The 27981-nt window shown below is 43.9% G+C and overlaps 2 protein-coding genes and 2 long non-coding RNA genes across 6 annotated transcripts in view; 3 read left to right on the top strand and 1 right to left on the bottom strand.

Moving 5' to 3' along the window:
* Positions 1 to 45: 45 nt before the first annotated feature.
* Positions 46 to 27433, bottom strand: si:ch211-137a8.4 (nucleolar and coiled-body phosphoprotein 1). Its single transcript, XM_062060756.1, has 4 exons — positions 27271 to 27433; positions 3016 to 4493; positions 1838 to 2305; positions 46 to 987 (listed from the first exon to the last, which is right to left on the bottom strand). Exons 2-4 carry the CDS (start codon positions 4304 to 4306, stop codon positions 965 to 967), a joined length of 1782 nt encoding a protein of 593 aa, XP_061916740.1. The 5' UTR covers positions 4307 to 4493; positions 27271 to 27433; the 3' UTR covers positions 46 to 964.
* Positions 4306 to 5055, top strand: LOC133658578 (uncharacterized). Its single transcript, XR_009827494.1, has 3 exons — positions 4306 to 4512; positions 4577 to 4630; positions 5015 to 5055. It is a non-coding gene; the product is annotated as an uncharacterized LOC133658578 (long non-coding RNA).
* On the top strand, positions 5071 to 11877 carry LOC133658577 (uncharacterized). 2 transcript variants are annotated; one of them, XR_009827493.1, is made up of 4 exons: positions 5071 to 5106; positions 6220 to 6337; positions 7042 to 7374; positions 11683 to 11877. It is a non-coding gene; the product is annotated as an uncharacterized LOC133658577 (long non-coding RNA). The 2 variants fall into 2 exon arrangements; XR_009827492.1 differs by lacking the exon at positions 11683 to 11877 and having other exon boundaries at positions 7042 to 8391.
* LOC133658573 (uncharacterized) overlaps positions 22280 to 27981 on the top strand; it is a 30310-nt gene continuing 24608 nt past the window's right edge. The window contains exons 1-2 of one of the 2 annotated variants that reach the window (XM_062060755.1): positions 22280 to 24623; positions 24730 to 24835. The gene's annotated coding sequence lies outside the window, so the exon portion shown is untranslated. Of the gene's footprint in view, positions 24624 to 24705; positions 24836 to 27981 lie in introns of both variants that reach the window. The other variant, XM_062060754.1, reaches the window with a different exon arrangement.

Raw genomic sequence — 27981 nt, 5'->3', positions numbered from 1 at the left:
CACTCCACCATTCCGACCAAAATGAGCCACAATGAGTTTAGTTGTTAAATTTTAGTCTTTATTGTACTATTGTTTGTTTTTCTTTGACAATTTGCTAGCAGACGTGAAAACTGGACCAACAAAACATCATCATCATCATCATCATCATCGTGTCGTCGTCGTCATGGCGATGAGCGTGTTTAATGACAGTGACAGGATGTGCTCTTACAAAATAAGACAGGAAAACCAATCAGAGTTTTGTCCACCACACAACAGTCTAAAACATTGAACACACAGCTGGAGACATTGCAGTGTTGCTGGGGAGGTGCAGTCCTCGGGGGCGGTCTATATACTGGAGCAGTCTATGTACTGGAGTCCTGTTCGACCCGCATATCTACTTGGACGGAGGGGCTGAGGGTGAGGGGGGGGGGGGGGGCACTACAAAGCAAAATGGCTGTCAATATAAAACTAACAGTCTCTTTTTTTTCTTCTTGTTTTTATGTTATTTAAATCCACCAATCAGGGCTCGGTATGAACAGACGGGCGGGGGGGATGTTATTTTTTTTAAAGTATACATTTCATTGTTTTCTTCTCTCGTTGACAAAGAAAAATGTCACACAAACAAGCAGAGAAAACAGGTGTGTGTGTGTGTGTGTGCCAATGATGGTGGTGGGAGGGGGCGGGGGGGGGGGGGGTGAATTATTGCTTTATGAGTTTTTTTTTGTTTTTTTTCCACATGAACTCTCGCCGCCTGCTCCACATCACCATGGCGAGTTGTTAACACGTGATTACTCCTTTATTTGGGAGGGGGCGGGGGGTGTGGAAGCAGGGAGGTGGTGGTGCTGGTGTGGTGGTGGTGTTGTGGGGCGAGGGGGGGCTTTGGGAGTGGTTAGGGTGGAGGATTTGGAAGAGGGTTGGGGAGGGGGGGGGGTCTCAGAGCTCCTTGCTCAGCGAATCCCGGGCAGTTCTAATCCTCTTTGTGGCCTCACACGTTTCCCGCCTTTTTGTCTGGTGAATGATAACAGAAGACATTGAAAAGAACAAGCATTAAAAATAATAATAATGATGATAATAATAATCATAAAACATGGCAAAAAAAGTGCGCTTTAGTGCTAACCTCATTGTGCTGTTCACAAAGTATGACATTGTCATCGGCACATAGCAAGTGGTCCTCAGTTTTGTCCTGAACACCCTAAGGAGACTGTACCAACCTAGACTAGAGTGGACTAGATCAGGGGTGTCCAAACCTTTTCCACCAAAAGCTGCATGCTGAAAATCGAAAGCATTTTTGCCTATTTTTTCCCATTTGTTTTGTAGTTCTCCTGTTTGTGTCATCATGTGCAGTGGTCACTAAAGAGCCACACTTTGGATACCCCTTGGCTATTTTAAAAACGGTTGTAAACGAGCGCCAAATCAAAGACCGTTCCTAAAGTGGCTTGTGGTCTAAGGTCTACAAAGACTTGAAAGGGTTCCCCGTGCTTAGCTAGCCGACGACGCGCCTGCTCTGCGGCGTGCGCAACTGCCGGTTGATGTGCGTGTGTGTGTGTGCGTGCACGTGCGACGTCCCGTGCTGCCGTGTTAGCATGCTAGCATGTGGAGGCGGGGCCGTGGCAGCCGTTGAGAGCGCCGCAAAGCTCCCGCTCTAACTGGTGGGCGGCTGCCGACATCACGCTGTGCACGATGGCCACCGCCACGTCTCGAAGCTCTCTCTTCCTCATCTCCTCTTCCTCCCCCTGTTCCTCCTCTACCTCCTCCCCTAGCTCACCGCTCATGTTTGTTAGCGCCAGTCTCTTGCTAGCATTTCCTTCCTGGCCACCGCCGAGCTCATCTGAGTCCAGGTGAGCGTGATCTAACTCACCGCTGTTGACGGGCGCCGTGGCGTTGATGACCTTGGAGTTGGCCTCCTCCTTGGCCCCTCCCACTTCCTTGGTCTTCTTCAGGGGGCTGTGCTTCTCCTCCTCCTCCTCCTCATGCTGCGTGCCGTTCTCCTCCGCCGAGCCGTTGGAGCAGCCGTTTTCACCGTTGGCGACGGGAGCTTCGCTCGGCGTCTGCTCCACGCCTTTCTCTACCTCCTGCTCGTCGCCGCCCTTCTGGTCTTTGTCGTTGGTCCCCTTGGTGGACTCTTCGGTGGGCTCCTCTGTGGCGGCTGCGACCCCAACCTCTGTGGCCTCCTCTTCCTCTTCCTTGGCGCCTTCGCCCATGTCCACGCTGGTGGACTTGCCTTTTCTCAGGATGAAGTTCTTGAGGGACACGGCCCGGCCGAAGTGGGACCGCTTGGCCTTGGCCGACTTTCCGTCTTTGCCCTCGTCTGCTGCTCCGTCCTCGCCTGCTCGGAAAACAAACATTTAAAAAATGAAGTGAATCACAATGTAAACGTTTTATTTGAATGATCGTGTGACCATTCTCTGTCCACCAGTGTCTTAAAGCTCAGCACTTTCTGAGTCTAACAATGTGACTAAACAGCTTCTTGACTTGCTTGCCAAAGTCTTTTCAGTAACAAGAAAACATTTGACTTGTCGCCTGCCACCTTTTCTTCATGCTGGTTACACACTGCTGTGGGACGACATTCCACTCCTCAAAATGAAGTCGCCAACAGCGGATCCCGCAAGCGTTCGCAAAATTTGTTACTCGGTTCTTTGTACTTTCACTTCAGAGACGTTGAATTCCAGATTGTGGAGTTGTCACATGGTGATGGCGTCCAAGGATGAAAGGATCAGAGCGCAGGAATCGGCATTGGTCGTCTTCTCCACCATCCAATTTCCACAATCTGCACTCAGGTGCTAAAATGGTGTTCTTCTTCCTCGCGTTTTTCTTGGGACACTGCCTCGTCACGCCGTCTCTGACATTCGGTTGGAGATGGAGTCAGACCCTTATCTCTGACTAAAGAGATAAGGTGCCACCAAAGAACTCCAAACCAGTCAAGAAGCTGCTTAGAGACCTTTTACATAGATGTCTTCTACAAGGAATAAAATGGCCGCTGAAATGGGATTGACTACTGTAGAACTTTGACAGGTTAACAAAATGGGAGGAGCTTACCTGAGGCGGCGGCAGCAGTAGCGTCGTCTTCCCCGCTGGGGGGGCACTCTGTGTTGGCACGCTTGGACTTGGGGATGACACGCTTCTTGAAGGAGGTCCAAATCTCGTTGGCGTGGTGCGTCACCGTCGCTCCTCCCACCGCCTTCTCCTCCTCGCTTCCCTCCGCCTTTTCTTCGCCGCCGTCGACTTTGGCCTCCTCGGCCGCCCCCTCGGCCGCCCCCTCGGCAGCCGCCTCGGCCGCCGCCTCGGGCTCGTCTGCCTTGGGCTCCTCAGCGTCCGGCGTCTCATCCGGCTTGTCGGAGCCCTTGGTCTTGGCGCTGATGCCGACCATGGAGGTGTCCCTCTTCATTCCCTGGAAGGTCCAGGAGCGTTTGAGCTTCCACCTCTTTTGGCCGGACTCCTTGGAGTCCAACGTTGAGGAGTCGCCGCCTCCTTCTGCTCCTTCCCCCGCCTCCTCAGCGCTGCTCCTCTTGTGTGTTTTGTGGGCCATCAGCTTCTTAAAGGAGTGCCAGCGCTTCATGTGCTTGGAGGAGCCAGCCGAGGAGGAGGCTTTTTGTTCTGCCTCACCTTCCGGCGCTCCTGCAACTGCTTCCTCCTCTGTGGAGGCGTTGAGTGCTTGGGGATCCTCCAGGCGATCCAAAGACTTGGCGCGTTTAGGAGGTTCTGGAGTGGCGGTGCTGCGGTGAGAGAAGATCTTTGCCACGGGCCTCCGGATCATCTCTCCTACTGAAGACACTTTGCCTTTCTTCTCATCCTCCTTCTTCTCCTCCTCCTTTTTCTCCTCTTCCTTCTCTCCGTTGGCCACCGCCTCCCCCTCGGAGCCTGCTTCTGCTCCTCCCTCAACCACCGTCGCTGCCGCCTCTTCTCCCTCTTTCTCCGCCCCCTCTGCGGCACTCTCCTCCCCACCGCCTGCGGGAGCGCTGGGCTCCTTCTTTTTTCTGGATGCCATCACCTTGCCCAGCCCACTTTTGTTCAAGAAGGAGTCCAGGAAGGAAGTCTTGTGCTCTGCGTTCTCCGAGCTCTGAGGGGCTGGCGCCTCACCGCTGGATTCTCCGGCCTCCTCGCCGCCGCCGGCCTCCGTCACTGCCTCTGCCGCGGTGTCGTTATTGACAGTGTCTTTGATGGGGACAACCTCACTGTTGACTGCTACGCCCTCTTTATCTGGCACCTCGCTGTTGGCACTCTCTGAGTTTGCCTTATTGGTCGCTTGCTCCGCCTCCGGCTGCTTGCTCTCCACAGTCTTCCCGTCTTCTTGGACCGCGGGCGCCGCGTCGGCTTCCGTCGCCGCCATTCCCGAAAGAAGAAAGAAACCGCAACAAAAAAGTTTGTTCCTTCTATCTTTCCCTGGCCTTCTGCCCTCCTTCTCTTTCTGCTGATTGGTTCCTCCCGCTAAGTGGCGCGCTCAGCTCATGGAAAGCAGCGTGGAGAAGACTGGCGTGGAGGGAGGCTACTCAGCATCCTACTAATCCTCCCGACTCCTGTGGAGCGACAGAGAAGGTGGGAAATGGTTAGCAAGGGAGACAAGCTCGTTTCTGTGACTGACTGCAGGATTTTTATCCAGGTGTGTCACACAAACGCGCACACACTCCATGAATGAGTCAGCGCGTCAATGAAGGTGAGTCACCAAGCGCACGTTCAGACGCTCTCTGAGGGACTCTGGCGAAGACAGCATCAGGTGGGCGAGCGGGGAAGGACAGAGAGAGAGGCGTGAAGACTAACATGATGGGATGGGGAACCGCCTGCCATTTTGAATATGCACATCACATATTGTCTTTTAAAAAAAAAAATTGTATTCCTTTAAAAAATGTGGTTGTTGACAAGCATGTCTCCGGCGGTTTTGTGCAAAAATACCCCAATTAAAGTGAACTAAACTAACGAAATGTCAGATGTCTGTGACAAAGAGACAGTGGACTCTACACCAGTGTTTACTGACCTTTTATTGAGCCACGGCCAATAAAATAAAATTGACATTCTGCTGTGTGTTACTTCTGCCATCTAGAAGATGTGGAAGAACATGTTACTACACAGCTTTGCCTCTCCCTCTCCGCTCATCGCCATCTTGGACATCAAGAGTATTAAAAAAAAAAGAAGGTAAAATAGATACATTTCATTCATTTAAATGTATTTCTTAGGGCCGGGCAATAAAACGACATCAATATACAGTGTTCCCTCGTTGAACGCTGGTGTTACGTTCCAAAAAATATTCGCTTTAAGTGAAATCCATGTAGTAGAAGTTAATTTTTTCCCCCTATTTTTTCTGTGTCATTATATATATATTTTTTTGCACTGTTTTTTCATTTACTGTGCATGTTTTTTCATTTACAGGTTTTTATTTATTTATCATGTTTTTTCGTTTACAGTACTGTACAGTATATGTATGCTCGCATCAAACAATTAAGTAAATTAGGCAAGCTGAATGCATTCTGTACTGTACAGCAGTGGTCCCCAACTTTTTTGTAACTGCGGACCGGTCAACGCTTGAAAATACCCCCCGGGGGGGCGGGGGTATGTTTTTTTTAATTTTTTTTTTTTTTCATAAAAAAATACATTCATGTGTGCTTGCGGACTGTATACCTGCAGACTGTATTGATCTATATTGATATATATGTAGGAACCAGAAATATTAATAACAGAAAGAAACAACCCTTTAGTGTGAATGAGTATAAATGGGGGAGGGAGGTTTTTTGGGTTGCTGCACTAATTGTAAGTGTATCTTTAGTTTTTTATGTTGATTAATTTTTTTTTTTTTAATTTTCTTAATTTCTTGTGCGGCCCGGTACCAATCGATCCACGGCCCGGTGGTTGGGGACCACTGTTATACAGGACACATGGCATGAAGAAGATTGATTGACAATAGTCTACAGTCCCTTAGTGAATCAGGACGCAGAACACAATGCACAATCCATCCATCCATCCATTTTTTACAGCTGGTCCCTTTCAGGGTCGCGGTTGGTGCTGGAGCCTATCACAGCTGCATTCGAGCGGAAGGTGGTGTACACCCTGGACAAGTCACAACCTCATCGCAGGTCCAACACCGATAGACAGACAATACGCTGTTAAAAAAAATAGCATGCGACACTGTGAAAAATCTGTGTAACCGCGTAAAGTGAACCGTGTTGTAGCGAGGAAACACTGTATATCACGATAGACATGACATGTGTTCAATAAAACGTTGGATATCTTTTTTTTTTTCTTTGTCCCAAGAAACAGGAAGTTTCAAAGCAAGGTTGGTTGCATGAGCAAAGGCATTTGCTATCTGGCAACCGAGCAAGGCAGGAAGTGGTCACTGATCAGTGGGAGTGACACGCTAACAGTGAATCAGGTAACCGTATCAACTATCTTGTCTTGCAGTGGAATCTTTGCATGGAGTGAGAAGAGAATGTAAAAATTTGTGTTGTAGAGAACAAAGAGATTGTCACTAAAAATGAAAAGTTCACGTTTTTTTGGATTGAAAAAAAACGGACCGTAGTCAGAGTCTGACCGAAGTCCACACGACCTTAGCCGCGCTCACATAAAACACACGACTGAACTGTAACTTTTTGGCACTAAACCCACATTTTCACACTTTGCACTATTTGGTTTACTTTATTATGCATTTCTTACATATTCCTTATTTTTTTACCTTAATTTTAAGAGGTTTAAGTGTTCAATTTTTCAGAATGTTGTTTACATTGAGTGTTTTCCATGGTTGTGCTGACATTTCCTTTCTGCCTTGAAAGCTGAGGGGGTTATAATTAGAGGAAGGTTTTCAGCCCTTGTACTGTCAAACTATAATTATTCTCCATAAAATTGTGTTTTGTATTGTCGTACAATTCCTTCTTCAGAGAACTAAAGAAAACTGAGGTACTACTCTCGTGTTTTGGTTATGTTGTGCTTGCCAAGTGAAAGCAGACATGAAGTGTTTGAGTTGAATAATTTATCTGCCAGAAGTCCACACTTGTCCACACGCGAGTCTCACGCGCGCTACGTTGAAATAATGTGCTTTGTCGTTGTCTCGTCATTTTAACGTGTCAATCATCTTTTCAGCTCGCTGGAGAAGAAGAGAAGCAACACATGTCAAACGAACCCTTGAGTAGCACTGCGGATTACTACGATAGGCTGTGATGTTTGTACAAGTTCCCTGGAGGTTATACTCAGCAGACATTCTAGGTGAGGTCTGGAATATCGAAGACTGAGAGGCGGCGTCCGCTCATAAAAGCTATGACTCGGGTTAAATGGACCAGGCCTGCAAGAGAGCGTCTCCACTGGGGCAAGGAGGTCCTAACGTTCCAGATGATACACGCGCCTCCTCAAAACTCAGCAGACACGCGACTGAGACGGTTGAATGGACCAGAACCAGCGTTTTGGACCCACACATCAGTGAGTCACATATATTTGAACATTCTTTCAAATCAAACATGGACGATGACTTGTGGCCACTGCAGAACATTTCTACACACACACACATCATCCAACCAATGCACGGGTGGTCTGCAGCAAGAGATTCCTGTTCGAGTCCCGTCTATCTAAACACACTTTAAAGTCACACAACCGTCAACATATTTTGTTTGTGCTTCACACATATCACAATGACGATGCAAACAGGAAGTGCCGATCCACCCGATCAGGCGCCACTTGAAAGTAAACAATGTTACTGAGGCTGTCAGACATTTAAAATATTTGATCGCAAATAATTGCAGTTTGTTCATAGTTAACTCAAAATTAATCTCGATTAATCGCAGATAAATGTTTTTTTGTTATTAATAAGTGTACCCTAGACAGATAAATAAATGATAAATTGGTTATACTTGTATAGCGCTTTTCTACCTTCAAGGTACTCAAAGCGCTTAGACAGTATTTCCACATTCACCCATTCACACACACATTCACACACTGATGGCGGGAGCTGCCATGCAAGGCGCTAACCAGCAGCCATCAGGAGCAAGGGTGAAGTGTCTTGCCCAAGGACACAACGGACGTGACTAGGATGGTAGAAGGTGGGGATTGAACCCCAGTAACCAGCAACCCTCCGATTGCTGGCACGGCCACTCTACCAACTTCGCCACACCGCCCATAATGTTCACGTTTTTAGTACCATGACTGGACAATTTGCTTCAATTATTATTATTTTTGTTTTTAAATATGCTTAATGGATCAATAAAGTTTGTCTAAGTCTTTTTGAACAGCTCAACACAAAAAGGACAAACAGACTTTTAATGACCATAAAAAAAAATTACCTGCAGTGCGTTGGTGTCTTGCCAGATTTTGTATTTTGTAGGAATACAGAATTTTTATTTCTGCTTTAGGAGCACTTGCATTTATTGGAGGACCTACACCATGTTTAGATACCAGTTTCATAACACAAAATGTGGATAGTTACGATCATGGTTTAATTGTCTGAGATGTAGTCTGTAATATTTCTACCTGAATAAATGCTTCTGATATTCTGTACATTACATGTTGTACTAGTTGATGGTATTCATATCCCTGCATGACAATTTCTTAACCTTCCCTATTAATAAAATATAATATTCAGCCTGCTAAACATTCTGTAAATGTGGACTATCAATGTGAAGATGTTATAAAAAAAATATATATACACTTTATTTTAATCTGCCAGAAAACATTTATTTAGGTAGAAATATCACAGATTACATTTCAAGACATCTTTGACAAAGCATGACAATTTTTCATTTTGTTATGTAGTTAGACGAGATTTGATGCGTATCGCCAATATTGTAAAGGCGGAAGAGTGTAATTGGTTTGACAAGAGGCGTCTTGACATGTTTTGACCAAAGGCTCCGATAAAAAGTGACTAGACTTTTTGTCTACCGTCTTTTTTCTGCTGAAATTATATTCCATTTTACTGATGCAGTTAGTGTAACAATGTACATTTTATGTTTGTAAACACGGTCGTTAAGCTCCTCCTCCTCTGCAAGCAGCAAAGCGCGCCAGCCCGCGTTCGCTCCAATGTTGTCGTCTCACGGAGATCAAAGAGAAAATGGTCTTGTCTAATCGAGAGAACGACTTGCCATGGCTTTGGATCTGAGATTTTCATTATGTAGCCTTTTCGCTATGTTCAAGCTTGTGGCTCAACACTAACTGAACATCACCAATGTGTCACACTTTTCCCGCAATGTTGTGGTAGAAGCACCGGGACGGGACGTATACCCTCTCGGTTATCCTACTGCCAAACAAACACGTTTGCCCTTATATCGTTTCGTAGAATAAAGTACTCAAAGAATTAGTACTTTTTAATTTTTATTTTTTACTGAGTAGCACTGTAAATAATCCACCATGGGGTCAAAGAAAGTTGCGAGTGCCAGCACTTTGACAAAGAAGGTGAGAAACACTATTGGATTCAAGAATAGCAAAGTATGAAGGTGCCGTCCACGGGGCTCTCCTGTATGTTCATCGCCGGCTTTGCCAGCAAGTCTTCAATAACGTTAAAAGTGATGTTATAATAAAATGTAAACATTTCACTCATCATTTACCGTAAATTCAGGACTATAAGCCGCAACTTTTTTTATATTTTGAACCCTGCGGCTTATAAAACGGTAATTCCACCAAAACGTCACCGTGGAGTAAGTAAGTAAGTACCGTAAGTAAATTTGATTTATAAAGCGCTTTTCACAGATAAAATCACAAAGCGCTGTACAAAACATAGATGAAGTAGAACAACAGGGGAAACATCATAAAAAGGACACAAAGTGGATTCAAATTGATAATTAAAAGGTGCATTAACTAAAAGCTTTACTAAAAAGAGAAGTTTTCAAATGTTTCTTAACAACACAGTCAAGATCACTTAGGGACTGGTGCAAATTGTTTCGGAGTCTGGGAGCTTTGAGGATCTTTAGAAGACCATGGCTTGAAGACCGGAGCTATAGCCTGGAATGCCAGGTCTCCACGGGTTTTGAAACAAGTTTTGGGGACCTTTAGAAGACCCTGGCCTGAAGACCGGAGGCTGCGCCCTGAAGAGTAGGGCCATAACATGTCAGTGATGTACTGAGGGGCCCCACCATGCAATGCACGGAATGTCAGGACTAAAATCTTAAACTCAATGCGGAATTTAAGTGGAAGCCAATGAATACTGGATAAAATGGGGGTAATCAGAATCAGAATCAGAAATACTTTATTAATCCCAAAGGGGAAATTACATTTTTTACCACAATCCCATTCAAGAGCAGACAAACATTACAGGGAGACAGAACAGGATCAAACATTACAGGGAGACAGAACAGGATCGCTGACGGGTCTGCCAACTTCCGGCGCCCCTTACAAAAAAGGTGAGATACTATGGGCTGTTCTGGGTGCACCAGTCAAAAGTCTGGCAGCTGCATTTTGTACAGTCTGAAGTCTCTTTAGCATTTAATTGTTGAAAAGATTGAAAATAAAATTGCAATAGTCAATACGAGACGAAATGAACGCGTGATTGATCATTTCGAGATCCAATTTTGACAACAAATTTCTCACTTTAGAAATATTTCTGAGATGATGAAAACAGTTTTTGGTCAGTTGACGGCAGTGACCCTCCAAAGACATGGACTGATCAAACACAACCCCAAGGTTTCTGAGGCTGCTTTTAACAGATGCACCCAAAGCACCAAGGGAGTTCTTGATCAGGGTGTCTTTTTATCGGGAGCAATTATCAGAGTTTCTGTTTTGTTAGACAACCACTTTTTAATACAGAATACGCACTCCAACAACTCCGATAAAAAGTGTGATTAAAAAAGTGATAAAAAGAGTCTGTTTAGCTGATTGGAGAGCTAGCTTCCGCAGCTAAGTGGGTTAATGACGATGACTTCTGTTTTGTTTGATCATCCGTTTTACTGTCGGGTTACAGACACAAGAAACAATTATGGTATGTAAATAAACATTTAAACAGTCTTTCTGTGTAAGTAACTCATTTCACAATGTATATATCTGCGGTTTATAGTCCGGTGCAGCTAATATATGGGGGGGGGGGGGAATTCTTCTAAAGTTTAGTGAGTGCAACTTATATAGTCCGGAAAATACGGTACATGTATATTTCACATCATTTTCTGCATGTAGAGCTATAATTATTCTTCATAAAATGTGTTTTGTTTTCATGTTCTGACGCAGATTAATTGGATTTACGTTATTTCTTATGCGAAAAATTGCTTTGCTGTTTGTACAATTTGGTGTTCGTCGGACCTTTTAGAATGGATTACTAACAAAAACAGAGGTACCAATATTTGCACTCTGAGTACACGGTGTACACAGTACACTTATTGAAGTGTTAGTACGCAAGTGCGAAAGTTGAAACAAAGCAATGGATTGACTTGTTGTTGTTGTTGTTGTTGTCATTGCGATGGATTAGCGGCGCTGCGTTCCAGCAGCTTCCTGCCCTCGCAGGGAAGGTCGGACCTTTTAGTGCGACAGCTTTAAGCGCTGCTCTAATCCAGCGCCAGGAGAGCAGCCAATTTCAAGTGAGTTCACGTCTCGGCTTGGCTGTTTTAGGACCTCTGGAACGGCCCTCGTCACGTGGCTTTGTGCTTCACCAGGGGGCGCCACGCCGTTTGATTCAAAATAGCGAATGTTGGTCGTCAAGCTGTCTGATAAAGTGCTAGCCCTGTTGTCATGGTGATAACGGAGCCTCTTTTGATAAGAAGCGACCCGTTTGGACCGCGTGTACTTCCAAGTCCTCACTTCCTGTTTCTATTTCAGGACTTTCTCTGCAAGCACGGCAACTTGTTGGCCGGTGACCTGAGGGAAACCCACCTTGGACCCTGACCTCTGACCCCTCAGTGTTGCGGGTCAGGAGGAAAGCGGATTTGCCGCGCAGGCTGCAATGAAGATGATACTACAAGCAAGCCTGTTAAATCCATCAGTGGGATCAGCACAGACCGCACGCAACGCTCGCACAGGTTACCACGTGAAGGACGCCGTCGTCAATATTATTACCATCGTCGTCGTCATGCTGCTGTGTTACCTGCATGGAAACATCTGGAAGGACCAACTTGGTTGTGATTCATGTAAGAGGAGTCCAAGTTTAGCAACACACACACAACTCGCTCCTATTAACCGATTACCTGTCCCTAAACAGGATTGTTTACGTCGAGCCTAGTTAGAGCCGCCATAGAGCACCAAAACAAGCCAGCCAGCCAACCAATGACTACAACACTAGTAAAACACAGACTACGACACAACTACAACACCACTGCAACATGACTCCAACACTCGGCTACAACACAACTGCAATACAACATGTATAAAATACAACTGCAGTACAAAACAAATTCCCCACTAAAATACAGCGACAACATATTTGCGATACAAAACGACTGCAACTCGACAACACAACTGCAACATGACTCCAACACACAGCTACAACATGACTCCAACACACAGTTACATGACTCCAACACACAACTACAACCCAACTGCAACATGACTACAACACAACTGCAACATGACCCCAACACAATGCAACATTGCTCCAATCCACGACTCCAACACAACTGCAACATGACTCCCAAGTCCAACACACGACTCCAACACAACTGCAAAGTGACTACAACACAACTGCAATACAACATGTCTAAAATACAACTGCAGTACAAAACAAATTCACCACTAAAATACAGCGACAACACATACAAAACGACTACAACTCGACAACAACACAACTGCAACATGACTCCAACACACAACTACAACATCACTGCAATATGACTCCAACACAACTGCAACATGACTCCAATGCACGACTCGAACACAACTGCAACATGACTCCCAAGTCCAACACACGACTCCAACACAACTACAAAGTGACTCCAACACACGACTCCAACACAACTGCAACATGACTCCCAAGTCCAACATGACTCCAACATATAACTACAACATCACTGCAACATGAGTCCAACACACAACTACAACATCCCTGCAACATGACTCCAACATAACTGTAACATGACTCTAACACACAACTGCAACATGATTCCAACATATAACTACAACATCACTGCAACATGACTCCAACACACAACTGCAACATGACTCCAACACACAACATGACTCCTACACACAACTACAAAATCACTGCAACATGACTCCCAACACACAACTACAACATCACTGCAACATGACTCCCAACACACAACTACAACATCACTGCAACATGACTCCCAACACACAACTACAACATCACTGCAACATGACTCCAACACAACTGCAACATGACTCCAACACAACTGCAACATGACTCCAATGCACGACTCCAACACAACTGCAACATGACTCCCAAGTCCAACACACGACTCCAACACAACTGCAAAGTGACTCCAACACACGACTACAACACAACTGCAACATGACTCCCAAGTCCAACATGACTCCAACACACAACTACAACATCCCTACAACATGACTCCAACACAACTGTAACATGACTCCAACACACAACTGCAACATGACTCCAACATATAACTACAACATCACTGCAACATGACTCCAACACGACTGCAACATGACTCCAACACGCCTGCAACATGACTCCAACATATAACTAAAACATCACTGCAACATGACTCCAACACGACTGCAACATGACTCCAACACACAACTGCAACATGACTCCAACACAACTGCAACATGACTCCTACACACAACTACAAAATCACTGCAACATGACTCCCAACACACAACTACAACATCACTGCAACATGACTCCAACACACAACTACAACATACCTGTAACATGACTCTAACACACAACTATAACACAACTGCAACATGACATAACCACAACCTCACTGCAACATGACTCCAACATATAACTACAACATCACTGCAACATGACGCCAACATATAACTACAACATCCCTGCAACATGAGTCCAACCCATGACTCCAACACAACTGTTACGTGACTCTAACATACAACACAACTGCAACATGACTCCCAAGTCCAACACACAACATCACTGCAACATGACTCCAACACACAACTGCAACATGACTCCAACACACAACATGACTCCTACACACAACTACAAAATCACTGCAACATGACTCCCAACACACAACTACAACATCACTGCAACATGACTCCCAACACACAACTACAACATCACTGCAACATGACTCCAACACACAACTACAACATCACTGCAACATGACTCCAACACAACTGCAACATGACTCCAACACAACTGCAACATGACTCCAATGCACGACTCCAACACAACTGCAACATGACTCCCAAGTCCAACACACGACTCCAACACAACTGCAAAGTGACTCCAACACACGACTACAACACAACTGCAACATGACCCCCAAGTCCAACATGACTCCAACACACAACTACAACATCCCTGCAACATGACTCCAACACAACTGTAACATGACTCTAACACACAACTGCAACATGACTCCAACATATAACTACAACATCACTGCAACATGACTCCAACACGACTGCAACATGACTCCAACATATAACTAAAACATCACTGCAACATGACTCCAACACGACTGCAACATGACTCCAACACACAACTGCAACATGACTCCAACACAACTGCAACATGACTCCTACACACAACTACAAAATCACTGCAACATGACTCCCAACACACAACTACAACATCACTGCAACATGACTCCAACACACAACTACAACATCACGGCAATATGACTCCAACACACAACTACAACATACCTGTAACATGACTAACACACAACTATAACACAACTGCAACATGACATAACCACAACCTCACTGCAACATGACTCCAACATATAACTACAACATCACTGCAACATGACGCCAGCATATAACTACAACATCCCTGCAACATGAGTCCAACCCATGACTCCAACACAACTGTTACGTGACTCTAACATACAACACAACTGCAACATGACTCCCAAGTCCAACACACGACTCCAACACAACTACAAAGTGACTCCAACACACGACTCCAACACAACTACAAAGTGACTCCAACACACGACTACAACACAACTGCAACATGACTCCCAAGTCCAACATGACTCCAACACACAACTACAACATCCCTGCAACATGACTCCAACACAACTGTAACATGACTCTAACACACAACTGCAACATGACTCCAACATATAACTACAACATCACTGCAACATGACTCCAACACGACTGCAACATGACTCCAACACACAACTGCAACATGACTCCAACACAACTGCAACATGACTTCTACACACAACTACAAAATCACTGCAACATGACTCCCAACACACAACTACAACATCACTGCAACATGAATCCAACACACAACTACAACATCACGGCAATATGACTCCAACACACAACTACAACATACCTGTAACATGACTCTAACACACAACTATAACACAACTGCAACATGACATAACTACAACCTCACTGCAACATGACTCCAACATATAACTACAACATCACTGCAACATGACGCCAACATATAACTACAACATCCCTGCAACATGAGTCCAACCCATGACTCCAACACAACTGTTACGTGACTCTAACATACAACACAACTGCAACATGACTCCAACGCACGACTAAAACACAACTGCAACATGACTCCAATGCATGACTACAGTACAACTGCAACATGACTCCAACGCATGACTACAACACAGCTGCAACATGACTCCAACGCACAACTGCAACATGACTCCAACACACGACTGCTACATGACTCCAACACACGACTGCAACATGACTCCAACACGACTGCAACATGACTCCAACACAACTGCAACATGACTCCAACACACGACTGCTACATGACTCCAACACGACTGCAACATGACTCCAACACGACTGCAACATGACTCCAACACGACTGCAACATGACTCCAACACAACTGCAACATGACTCCAACACACGACTGCAACATGACTCCAACACAACTGCAACATGACTCCAACACGACTGCAACATGACTCCAACACATGACTACAATACAACTGCAACATGACTCCAACATATGACTGCAACACGACTCCAACACACGACTACAACAGGACTAAAACACAACTGCTACATTACTACAACACAACTGCAACATGACTACAACAGACGACTGCTACATGACTCCCAACACAACTGCAACATGACTCCAACACATGGCTGCAATACAACTGCAACATGACTCCAACGCACAAATACAACACAACTGCAACATGACTCCTACACAACTGCAACACGACTCCAACGCACAAATACAACACAACTGCAACATGACTCCTACACAACTGCAACACGACTCCAACACATGACTCCAACACAACTGCAACATGACTCCAACTAGGGCTGGGCGATATGGCCTTTTATTAATATCTCGATATTTTTAGACCATGTCACGATACACGATATATATCTCGATATTTTGCCTTAGCCTTGGATGAACACTTGATGCATATAATCACAGCAGTATAATGATTCTATGTGTCTACATTAAAACATTCTTCTTCATACTGCATTAATATATGCTACTTTTAAACTTTCATGCAGAGGGAAATCACAACTAAGTCAATTGAGCAAAAGTGTATTTATCAAACAGTTATTAAGCAGTGGTACAAACATTCATGTCATTTCAAAACAGAAAGTGCAAGATTGTCAGAGACATTTTAAAACAAGCTATAAGTGCACTTTTGTGCATGATGTCACTAAGATGACATATCAAAACAACACTAAATTAAAGTGCACTTTTTGTACAGAACGCCACTACAATAGTTTAAAACTAATAAAGTGCACTTTTGTGCATGATGTCACACAAGATATTTCAACAAGTGTCAAATAAAAATGAGCTGCATAATAAGAAATCAAATAATGTATGTCCTTCGCTATGTGGTAGGTTCCTGCGGATGTTATCTCCTCTTGTTGACTATTTGTTTCATACGGTGTTGATGTGGAAATGGTTGCTTCGGCATTTTGTTGGTGTGGCACCGAACGGAGATGTTGACATGCGGAGTTTCAAGCACTCATTCTCTAGCGGGTGACTTTTCAAATGATGCTACATATTAGCAGTGCTGCTATTTTTTGTAACAGCGCTTTTGCCGCATTATTGACATGTTACGGTTGTCTGTTCGACAACTTCCCGCTTGAAGCCAAACCACCGCCAGACGATGGACCCTGTGCTGTTTTTCTTGGGAATTAATTATTCCTTCATTTGTTATCAGATTCGCATCTTCTCTCTCTCGTATTACCACTCGCACCGCACCGCTAGCATCACAGCTAACATTATCCATGCCGCTACCTCTCTGCTACGCAAGGGCGTGTGACGTTGCACGCGCGACAGTATGTGACGTATGTAAGAAGGTGCGCTTGTTTTATGTCACAAGAAAGAGTGAGAAGAGCCTGTAGTGTAATGCCCGCAGCTAAAAGCAACTGCATGAGAACGTATACTCCAATATCACGATATATTCATTTTCTATATCGCACAGAGACAACCCCGCGATATATCGAGTATATCGACAGCCCTAACTCCAACACAACTGCAAAGTGACTGCAACACACGACTACAACACAACTGCAACATGACTACAACACAACTGCAACATGACTCCAACACACGACTATAACACCACTGCAATATAACTCCCAAATCAATCAATCAATCAATCAATGTTTATTTATATAGCCCTAAATCACAAGTGTCTCAAAGGGCTGTACAAGCCACAACGACATCCTCGGTGTCGAGTGGGTCTGACATAATATTGTGAAAGTCCAACACATGACTCCAACACAACTGCAACATGACTCCCAAGTCCAACACACGACTACAACATGACTTCAACGCACAACTACAACACAACTGCAACATGACTCCCAAGTCCAACACACGACTACAACATGACTTCAACGCACAACTACAACACAACTGCAACATGACTCCCAAGTCCAACACACGACTACAACATGACTTCAACGCACAACTACAACACAACTGCAACATGACTCCAACACCACTGCAACATGACTCCAATGCACGACTCCAACACAACTGCAACATGACTCCCAAGCCCAACACATGACTCCAACACAACTGCAACATGACTCCAATGCACGACTACCACACAACTGCAACATGACTCCCAAGTCCAACACACGACTCCCAACACAACTGCAACATGACTCCCAACACCCAATTACAACACAACTGCAACATGACTCCAATGCACGACTACCACACAACTGCAACATGACTCCCAAGTCCAACACACGACTCCCAACACAACTGCAACGTGACTCCAACACACAATTACAACACAACTGCAACATGACTCCAATGCACGACTAGCACACAACTGCAACATGACTCCAACACACAATTACAACACAACTGCAACATGGCTCCAACGCACTACTACAATACAACTGCAATACAACAAGACTACGACACTTACAACACCACTGCAACATGACTCCGATGCATGACTACAAAACAACGGCAACTTGACTCCAACACACGACTACAACACGACTACAATACAAAGCGACCACAACATGACTAACATATGACTATAACACAACTGTAATACAATACGACTGCAATACAACGTGACCACAACAAAACTAACGCATGACTACAACGCAACTGTAATACAATACGACTGCAATACAACGCGACCACAACAAAACTAACGCATGACTACAACGCAACAATACAACTGCAATACCACGCGACCACAACAAGACTAACGCATAACTACAACGCAACTGTAATACAATACGACTGCAATACAACGCAACACCAACACCGGACTACGAAGGAACTGTAATAAAAAAAAGACTACAACGCAACTGCAGCATGACCCCAACACACAACTACAACACACCTACAACACAATGGCATCATGACTCCAACACACAACTGCAATACAACTACAACACCACCGCAACATGACTCCAACACACGAATACAACACAACTGCAATACAACTCGACTACAACACCACCACAACATGACTCCAATACACGACTACAACGCAACTGTAATACAATACGACTGCAATACAATGCAACACCAACACCGGACTACAAAGGAACTGTAATAAAACATGACTACAACACAACTGCAGCATGACCCCAACACACAACTGCAACACACCTACAAAACAACGGAAACATGACTCCAACACACAACTGCAAGACAACTCGACTACAACACAACTACGACACCACCACAACATGACTTCAACACACGAATACAACACAACTGCAATACAACTCGACTAAAACACCACCATGTGACTCCAACACACGACTACAATACAACTGCAATACAAAGCGACTACAACACAACTACAACACCACCACAACATGACTAAAGCATGACTACAACGCAACTGTAATACAACACGACTGCAATACAACGCAACTCCAACACCGAACCACAATGTAACTAATAAAACACAACTTCAAAACAACTACATCCCTGCAACATGACTACAACACAACTATGATACAAAACAATTACACCAGACCTCAAATACAACTGGACTGCAACACCCCCACAAAACAACTGCATTAGGAGTGCACAAAAAAAATCGATTGACATCTAAATCGCGATTGTTATTCATTCCGATTCTAAATCGATTCATCATTTTCAGAAATCTGAGTTAAAAAATCTGGAATACATTTTAAAAAATACATTTTTATGCCTTCTCCATGCAACCAGAATGAGCTTTTTTCACCTGTAACCTATTTTGAAAAAGTTTCATTATAATTATTACACCAAATAATACATTGCGAGAATCGGTTTGAGGCGAGAATCGTGTTGAATCGATTCTGAATCGAATCCATGAATGGATTAACGTGGACCCCGACTTAAACAAGTTGAAAAATGTATTCGGGTGTTACCATTTAGTGGTCAATTGTACAGAATATGTACTGTACTGTGCAATCTGCTCCTAAAAGTTTCAATCAATCAATCAATCAATCAATCAATCAATCGTCACCAAAGGAACTGGAATGGGATCGAATCGTTAGCTGCCCAAAGATTCACACATCTAACTGCAATACAACTCAACTGCTATACAAAACGATTACAACAGACCTGAAATACAACTCAACTGCAACACACCTAAGGCTGAGAATCTTTGGGCACCACACAATTCGATTAGATTTTTGCGGGTAACGATTCGATTTCGATTCAAAACGATTCTCGATTAAAAATGTCTACTTTTTAAATAACATTGGATGGCACTTCTATGAGTAATGACATTCCTCCATAAAATAGATAAACAGCGCGGATACATTTCTATATTACTTAAAACTGGTTTTGTTTAATAAAATTCTACTCAAATATTGAATAAAGTAAAATACAAATAAGACAACAAGAAAAGTATCCAACACTTTACTTTTCTAAAGTAACTTTGTACATCAGATATTATCATCTATTCTGTTCTGTCATGTTATCATCAGGGGTGCCCAAACTACGGCCCCAGCGTCCAAAATCTGGCCCGCGGGAAGTCCCAAGTTAAAAAAAAAAGAAAAAGTATATATATATATATATATATATATATATATATATATATAGTTTTGTTTTTTTTTTAAATAAAAAAATACAACTAATTTAAAAAAGTATTTTTTCTTTTTTTTTCATTATTATTTTTTAAAATCTGTTCTTTCTAATCAATTTTCTACCGCTTGTTACTCTCGGTGTCTCTTAGCTGCTCAGGCAAATCATATTGTCTAAAAATGCATTTTCCCATCGATAATGTAACATCTTCGCGCTCGAAATATATATATATATTTTTTTTTAACCCAATGCGGCCCCTGAGTCAAAAAGTTTGGGGACCCCTGATCTACATCAACAATATAATTTGTCTGAGTGAATGGACAGGACAGATTTAAAAAAAATAAAATAATACAAATTGAAAACTTTTATTTTAAAATTTTTAGAAAAATTGTTACAAGTAAAAATAGCGATTAATTTGAAAATCTAATTTAGATTTTTTTTAATCACTTAAGAATCGTTACATATAGGAATTGCGATTAATTCTAAAATCTTTTTTTAATTGTTTTAATCAATTAAGAATCGTTACAAGCAAGAAAAGCGATTAATTTGAAAATCTTTTTTTTTTTTGGATCAATTAAGAATCGTTACATATAGGAATCGCGAATGATTTGAAAATAGATTTTTGATTTTTTTTTAATCAATTAAGAATCGTTACAAGCAAGAAAAGCGATTAATTTGAAAATCTTTTTTTTTTAATCAATTAAGAATCGTTACAAGCAAGAATAGCGATTAATTTGAAAATATATATATATTTTTAATCAATTAAGAGTCATTACATATAGGAATCGCGATTAATTTTTTTAATTATTTTTTTTCCTGAAGGAATCAATAAAGTACTATCTATCTACTATCTAATTTGAAAATCGATTTTAGATTAAAAACATTTTTTTTTAAGAATTGTTACAAGTAAGAATCGCGATTAAATCGAAAATCGATTTTTTTTAACACCCCTACCGACAACGCAACCGCAATACAACACGACACACCTGCAACTACAACACCAATGCAACACAAAGCTACACCAACAAACCTACAATACGATACAAATAAAACAACAATACGCGGGCACACAACAGCAACACGACGACAACAAATCTGCAACACAATACCAATGAAACACATCTGCAACGACCCACCTACAGTGTGGCGTCGACGCAACGACCACTCAACACTGCTTTGCCTCATAAAAAGTACTTTTTCTGATGAAAAACAATAGCACGTCGGGCGCAGTGTCGCTGCCTAGTGGCCTTGCATGCGCATCACAGTTTTCTCCCTGCGTTTTGGCAACGCCGTCGCGCGTCGCCACGGAAACGAGATTTACTCGAGTCTCTCGGCGCGGCGACAACTTGAAGACGAAGGTGTGGAGAAGTTTGGGTGTGACTGTGGTGGTCAGCAGTGAAAGGAGCAGTGGCCATAGCGACGTGCTATTATGGGCTGCCAGCTCAAGGCACCAAGGGAGTCTTCTATAGAAGCTGGGCTCGCTCCTTCAACAGAGAGGCCCCTTCATGTCCTTTCATCCTCCTCTTCCTCAGACACAGACCAGCCTTTATCTGCCCATCATGTGTTCGCTCTCGCTTCTCTCTCCTCCAGCCTGACCCGGTTTTCTCCAACCCGCATGGGGGGAGGGGGAGGGGGGTGCTGATTTGGAGGCTAAATATTTGATCCATGGCTACGCTAGTGTCTGTAGCTTAATACCCTTTGGATGTTATCTCATAAGTCTGTGCAGCTTTTTCCCGCTCAAATAATCTCCACATCTCAACTCATCCTCCTCACGTCTGCTGCTGGAACGTGTGCACGTGCAGCAAGACCCCCTTCCGGCTTCTTCTCACTCAATGCTGTTGTCTCATCACTCTCATGCTGTCAATCCTCGACTTTATAGTTTCTCATGACAACTTCAAACCTGCCTGACATAGTTCTTCCCGTTAAAACATCATGTTCTCATGTATGTCCTTCATCACGCCGTCAACTTTTGACACTCTGGCGTCACTGCCTAGCATCCTTCTCATTCTGCTCTCATGTCCTCAACCTCATGACGTTGCTCACTCTAATTCATCCCTCAACAATCTCATTCTTGTCTTTCTGCCACGGACGCCATCTTCCTGCATCATCACTCATGATCCTCATCACACACATCCACCAACTCATCCGCCTGCGTCCTCATTCTAAACTACCTTCTCATTCCATGCATATCCCTGCTGTCTCGTGTTCTCAAGGTGTCTCATACTGTCTCGTGCTCTTGTGTGTTCCCTGGTCTTGTCCTATGCTGTCTCATCATCTCATGTTGTATCATGCTTTGTCATTTTCTCTTGCGTTCTCTCATGTTGCCTTGTGTTCGCATGTTTTGTCATGTTGTCATTGCATTCTCATCTGCCCCTGTGTTGCCTCATGCTCTATCATATTATCTTATACTGTCTTGTGTTGTCTCATACTCTCATGATCTCTTGTGTTCTGTCATGTTGCCTTGTGTTCTCATGTTCTGTCATGTTGCCTTTTACTGTCTCATACTCTTTCTTGTTCTCAAATCGCATCAGGCCATCTCTCGCGTTTTCTCATGTCGACTTATACTCATGTTCCCTTGCGTTCTGTCATGTTGTCTCATGTTCTTTATTGTTGCCTTGTTTTCTCATGTTGTGTCATATTGTCTTACACTGTCTCATGTTCTTAAATGTTGCCTTGTTTTCTCATGTTGTATCATATTGCCTTATATGGTCACGTTCTCTTGTGTTCCCATGTTGCCTCATGTTCTCATGTTGCCTCATGTTCTCTAGTGTTGTCCTTTGCTGTCTCCTATTCTCTCGTGTTGTATCATGCTGTGTACTTTTCTCTTGCGTTCTCTCGTGTTGCCTTGTTCTCATGTTGTCATGTTGCCACTGTATTCTCATTTCCCCCTGTGGTCTCATGTTGTATCATATTATCTTATACTGTCTTATGCTCTTGTGTTGTCTTATACTCTCTCCTGTTCTCATGTGTTCTGTCATATTGCCTTGTGTTCTCATATTGTCATGTTGCCACTGTATTCTCATTGTCTTATGTTCTATTGTTGTCTTATGTTCTCTCAAGTTGCTGTGTTCCCCTCGTGCTGTGTTGCTTTTTGTTCTCATGGTCTCTCATATTGACTTACACTCATGTTGTCTTTTATTCTCATGTCGTATTGTGTTCTCATGTTGCTTCATGTTCTCTCTCATGTTGTCCTATGCTGTCTTCTGTTCCTTTGTGTTGTATGCTGTGTAATTTTCTCTTGGGTGCTCTCATGTTGCCTTGTGTTCTCATCTTCTGTTATGTTGCCATCGTATTCTCATGTTGTCCCGTGTTGTCTCACGTTCTAGCATATTATCCGATACAGTCTCATGCTCTTGCATGTTCTCTCAAGTCGTATCATGCCCTTTCATCTCACACTGTGTAATTTTCTCTTGCGTTCGCCCATGTTACCTTTTGTTCTCATGTTGTCTCGCGCTGTCTCATGTCCTCTCACTGTCATACTTTCTCATGTTATCTTCTGTCATGTCCTATTGCCTTGTTTTCACACGTTGCATCATATTGTCTTATACCGTCTCATGTTTTCTTGTGTTCTCATGTTGCTTTGTGTTCTCATGTTTCTCCCATGTTGTCATGTTTTTCCTCATGTCTGCGTGTCTTTTTTGTTCTCATGTTCCCTCATGCTGTCATTATCTCACGTTATCTAGTGTTCTGTCATGTTGCCTTGTGTTCTCATGTCTCATGTTATGTCATGTAGCCTTGTTTTCACATGTATCATATTATCTTATCCCGTATCATGTTCTCTTGTGTTCTCTCAATGTTTTGTGATGTCTCATGTTCTCTCATGCTGTCATTATCTCACGTTATCTTGTGTTCTGTCATGTTGCCTCGTGTTCTCATATTTCTCATGTTGCTCTGTGTTCTCATGTTCTCCCAAGTTGTCTCATGTTTTCTCATATCGCCTTATGCCGTCTCGTTTTCGCTAGTGTTTTCTTTTGTTCTCATGCTGTCTCACATCTCAGATTCTTTTGTGTCTTACACCGTCTCATGTTCTCATCCTGTCTGATGAGATCAATGTTGCATGAACCAATGCAGCAGTTTCTCATAACGAAGAAGAAGCATCAGGTAAAATGTCTTCCACTCAACATTTGTTTACTTTCTGCTGCTTTTTTGCTAATGTTTTCTTCTTGGGCTGTGATTGGCTGAGGCTGACCTGCCAATCATCTGGCAGAACCTACTCCCCCCAACAAGAGACAGTGGAGACAGGAAGTAGTCCGCTTTACACCAGGAGTAATCCTACTTCCTAAAAGAGCGCAACAGGAACCAGCAGAACACAGGTCAGAACTCTAACGGGTTACCCTAGTTGCTCCCTGGAGCATTTTTTAAAAAGGATGGAAAATGGAAAAAGATGGGGGATATATAGTTTTTTTGTTTTAGTATGTTTTTTGTTTGAGGACAAACACGACACAAACCTTCACAATTGTTAGAAAGTCCACTGTTTAATATGTTTGTGTGTATGCTTCACTGATGAGACTATTTGGTGAACATCGTTTTGTCCTACTAATTTCGGCGGTTCTTGAACTCACCATAGTGTGGACTGTGACGCAGCAGTTTGTTTACATGTAAAATCTTCCACTCCTCCTTTGTCTCATTTTGTCCACCAAACCTTTTATACTGTGCGTGAATGCACATAGGTGCGCTTTGTTGATGTTATTGGCTTGCTGGAGTGCTAATCTGGCATATTTGGTCATCTAATCAATGCTAACATGCTATTTAGGCTTGCTGTATGTACATATTGCATATTGCCTCATTTGTAGGTATACTTGAGCTCATTTAATAACCTTTACTTTTATCCTCTTTGTATATAATTTATATTTGCATTTCTCATGACACATTATAATATTGGCTGCATTTCTAACAGTTGTTTGTTTGCCATGTTGTTCCAGACCACAGCAAACGTTACCCAGCTTGCAAAGATTGTAATAAATCCGTTAGAAGAAGACAGCCTGCCACTTCCTTTAACTTGGACACACACATCTATACCTTTTGTCCATTAAAAGCCAGTAATTTCCAGGAGTTATCTCACCTTCTGAGAAGCCTCTGATTTACTAATGGTTTCTAATGTTGTAAAAATGTGTAGAATAAATATTACATTTCAACATTTCTGTCAACGAAGATTTGCTTCAGCCTGCGACACATAGTCATTTTGATAGTAGGCTAATATGTGTTGCCTTCATTATAACACTTATGTAATCTTTTCATTTTTTGCGGCACCAGACATATTTGTTTTTGTATTTTTGGCCCTATATGGCTCTTTCAATGTTTTGGGTTGCCGACCCCTGGGTTAGGGTGAGCAAATCAAGCGCTCCTTTTCTCCTCAGTTCCATAAACTTCACCCAGGGGGTGATCAAGGGTGATGGGTCAAATGCAGAGGATAATTTCACCACACCTAGTGTGTGTATGACAATCATTGGTACTTTTAGCTTCTTTTTTTTTTAATATTGTGCATCCTCCGTTACCATGGCAACATCATCATCATCATCATCATCATCAGCAGTCACTTGACCAGTGAATGACACTTCATATACTGGTCCACACCTCCTCCCTCAGCTTCCTTCACTCACTTATATCCTTACTCGCTTCCTTGTGTCCTCAAGTCAAGTAGAACTTCATCCTTTAAGGGGGGGGGCTAGAGACAGCAGGTGCTCCAGCCTGCTGAAGACAGAATTTGCATTTCTAATCACCCCCCCCCCCCCCCCCCCCTCTCCTTGCTCCCTCATTTCCCTCCATTTCGGGGGGGTAAAGGAACTTCTAACATGGCGACGACATGTTGTTCGGACGTCAGTGAAAGACGAGGAACTTTCTGACGGAGACGGCCGATACCAACCGAGTATATTAAAATACTACAAGGAGTATATACATAAAGGGTGATGGTGGGTGTTAAATAGGCGGGAAGTGAGTGGAGGGGGATGGGGGGGGGGGGGGGGTCTTTGGGGCTCTCTGTGAATTTGTCATTGAACAAAACAAGTGAAGCGCCAAATTCGCAACAAGCAGCCTCCTTGTCTATTGTGTGGGGTGCTTCATGCCCCCCCCCCCCACTCACCCACCCCCGTCAGAAGGTCCCTGCAGCATCAATTCCAAATAGCAACAATTATAAAAATCTATCGAGATAATCGTATCGTTAAAAATCATCGTTTGTCTGCTTCGTAGAAAATGGCTGAGACATAGACACCCCCCCCCCCCCCTTAACCCCCCCGACGTGTCTCCCCGCCCCCTTTTGCGTCGCTCAGTCTTTGTGCGCGCGAACGTTGTAATTTTTTGGCTCCCTTCTGTTTTTGGGGAGTCTGGGGGGGTGCGCGCACATGTATGACAGACGCACACGTGCAGGACGGACAAGGTGGGGAGAGGGGGGGGGGGGGGGGATATCATCACAAACACATTTTTGCCAGACAACGGCACCCCCCCCACCCCCTCCTCCCCGCACCCAGGCATTATCGCGCCCCTCCGTCGCCCGCAAAAAAAAAAAAAAAAAAAAGCCCCCGTCAGTGGACCACCAGAAGGTCTTTCGCGGCGACAGAAGCTTCTAGAAGCGTCCTCCGCTCCGTGCACGTTGGTCGCCATTAAACATCACAAGGACCTGTAGCCTCACCTGTCTCTCCCGCAACGCCCCCAGCGCGCTCCCCACCCCCCTCCCGCTAGACGGTCGCGTGCACGGTGGCGGGAAATAAAGGTGAGATGAGAAAGGAGGGAAAAATAAAAGAGAGAAACTAACCTCCTTCCGCGCGTGTAAATCCGTGTGCACAAAGATAATAAGCTGCAAAAGACGAGACGACACCGCCGAGAAATCCTCCTAGACGCTCTCTCTCTCTCTCTCTCGCTCTCGCTCTCTCTCTCTCTCTCTCTCTCTCTCTCTCTCTCTCTCTCTCTCTCTCTATCTTGCGCGCGCGCTTTCCTCCCCCTCCCCTAGCGTGTACACCCCCCCCCCCCCCCCCAATGTCTCTCGGTGTCCGAATGGGCGTGAGGGCTCTCAAAACAGGAGTCTTAACACGCGTGCATGGGACACCTATCCCTATGGTTGCCCCTAGCAACCATCAAGACTGCCCCGCCCCTTTCCAATTTAAAACCGCATCTCTCTCCATATTGGGGGGAGTAAATAATCTCCTCCTGACGTGAATGTGTTGGTGCAAACATTCAAAATGCAAGGAGAAGAATTTACCCCCCCACCACCCCCATGACTGCTCCATTCACATCATTGTGTGTGTTTGTGTGTGTTTGTGTGTGTCAGAACAATAGGGCCAAAGCAACAGGCTGAGAAGGGGGGGAGGGGGGGGGGCAGTATCTTCAATAGAAACAGCCAAATCTCCCACAATTCACCTCTGCCAGTTCTCACTCACTCCCTCATGTCTTCATGTCACCTTCCACACTGATGTGTTTTCATGTTGGACTTTCCTCAGCTCTTTCTGTCCCCTTCACAATGTAGCAA

This window comes from Entelurus aequoreus, linkage group LG10, assembly GCF_033978785.1.
Source record: "Entelurus aequoreus isolate RoL-2023_Sb linkage group LG10, RoL_Eaeq_v1.1, whole genome shotgun sequence".
Taxonomy (NCBI): domain Eukaryota; kingdom Metazoa; phylum Chordata; class Actinopteri; order Syngnathiformes; family Syngnathidae; genus Entelurus; species Entelurus aequoreus.
This window is presented reverse-complemented; position numbering and strand designations above follow the sequence as displayed.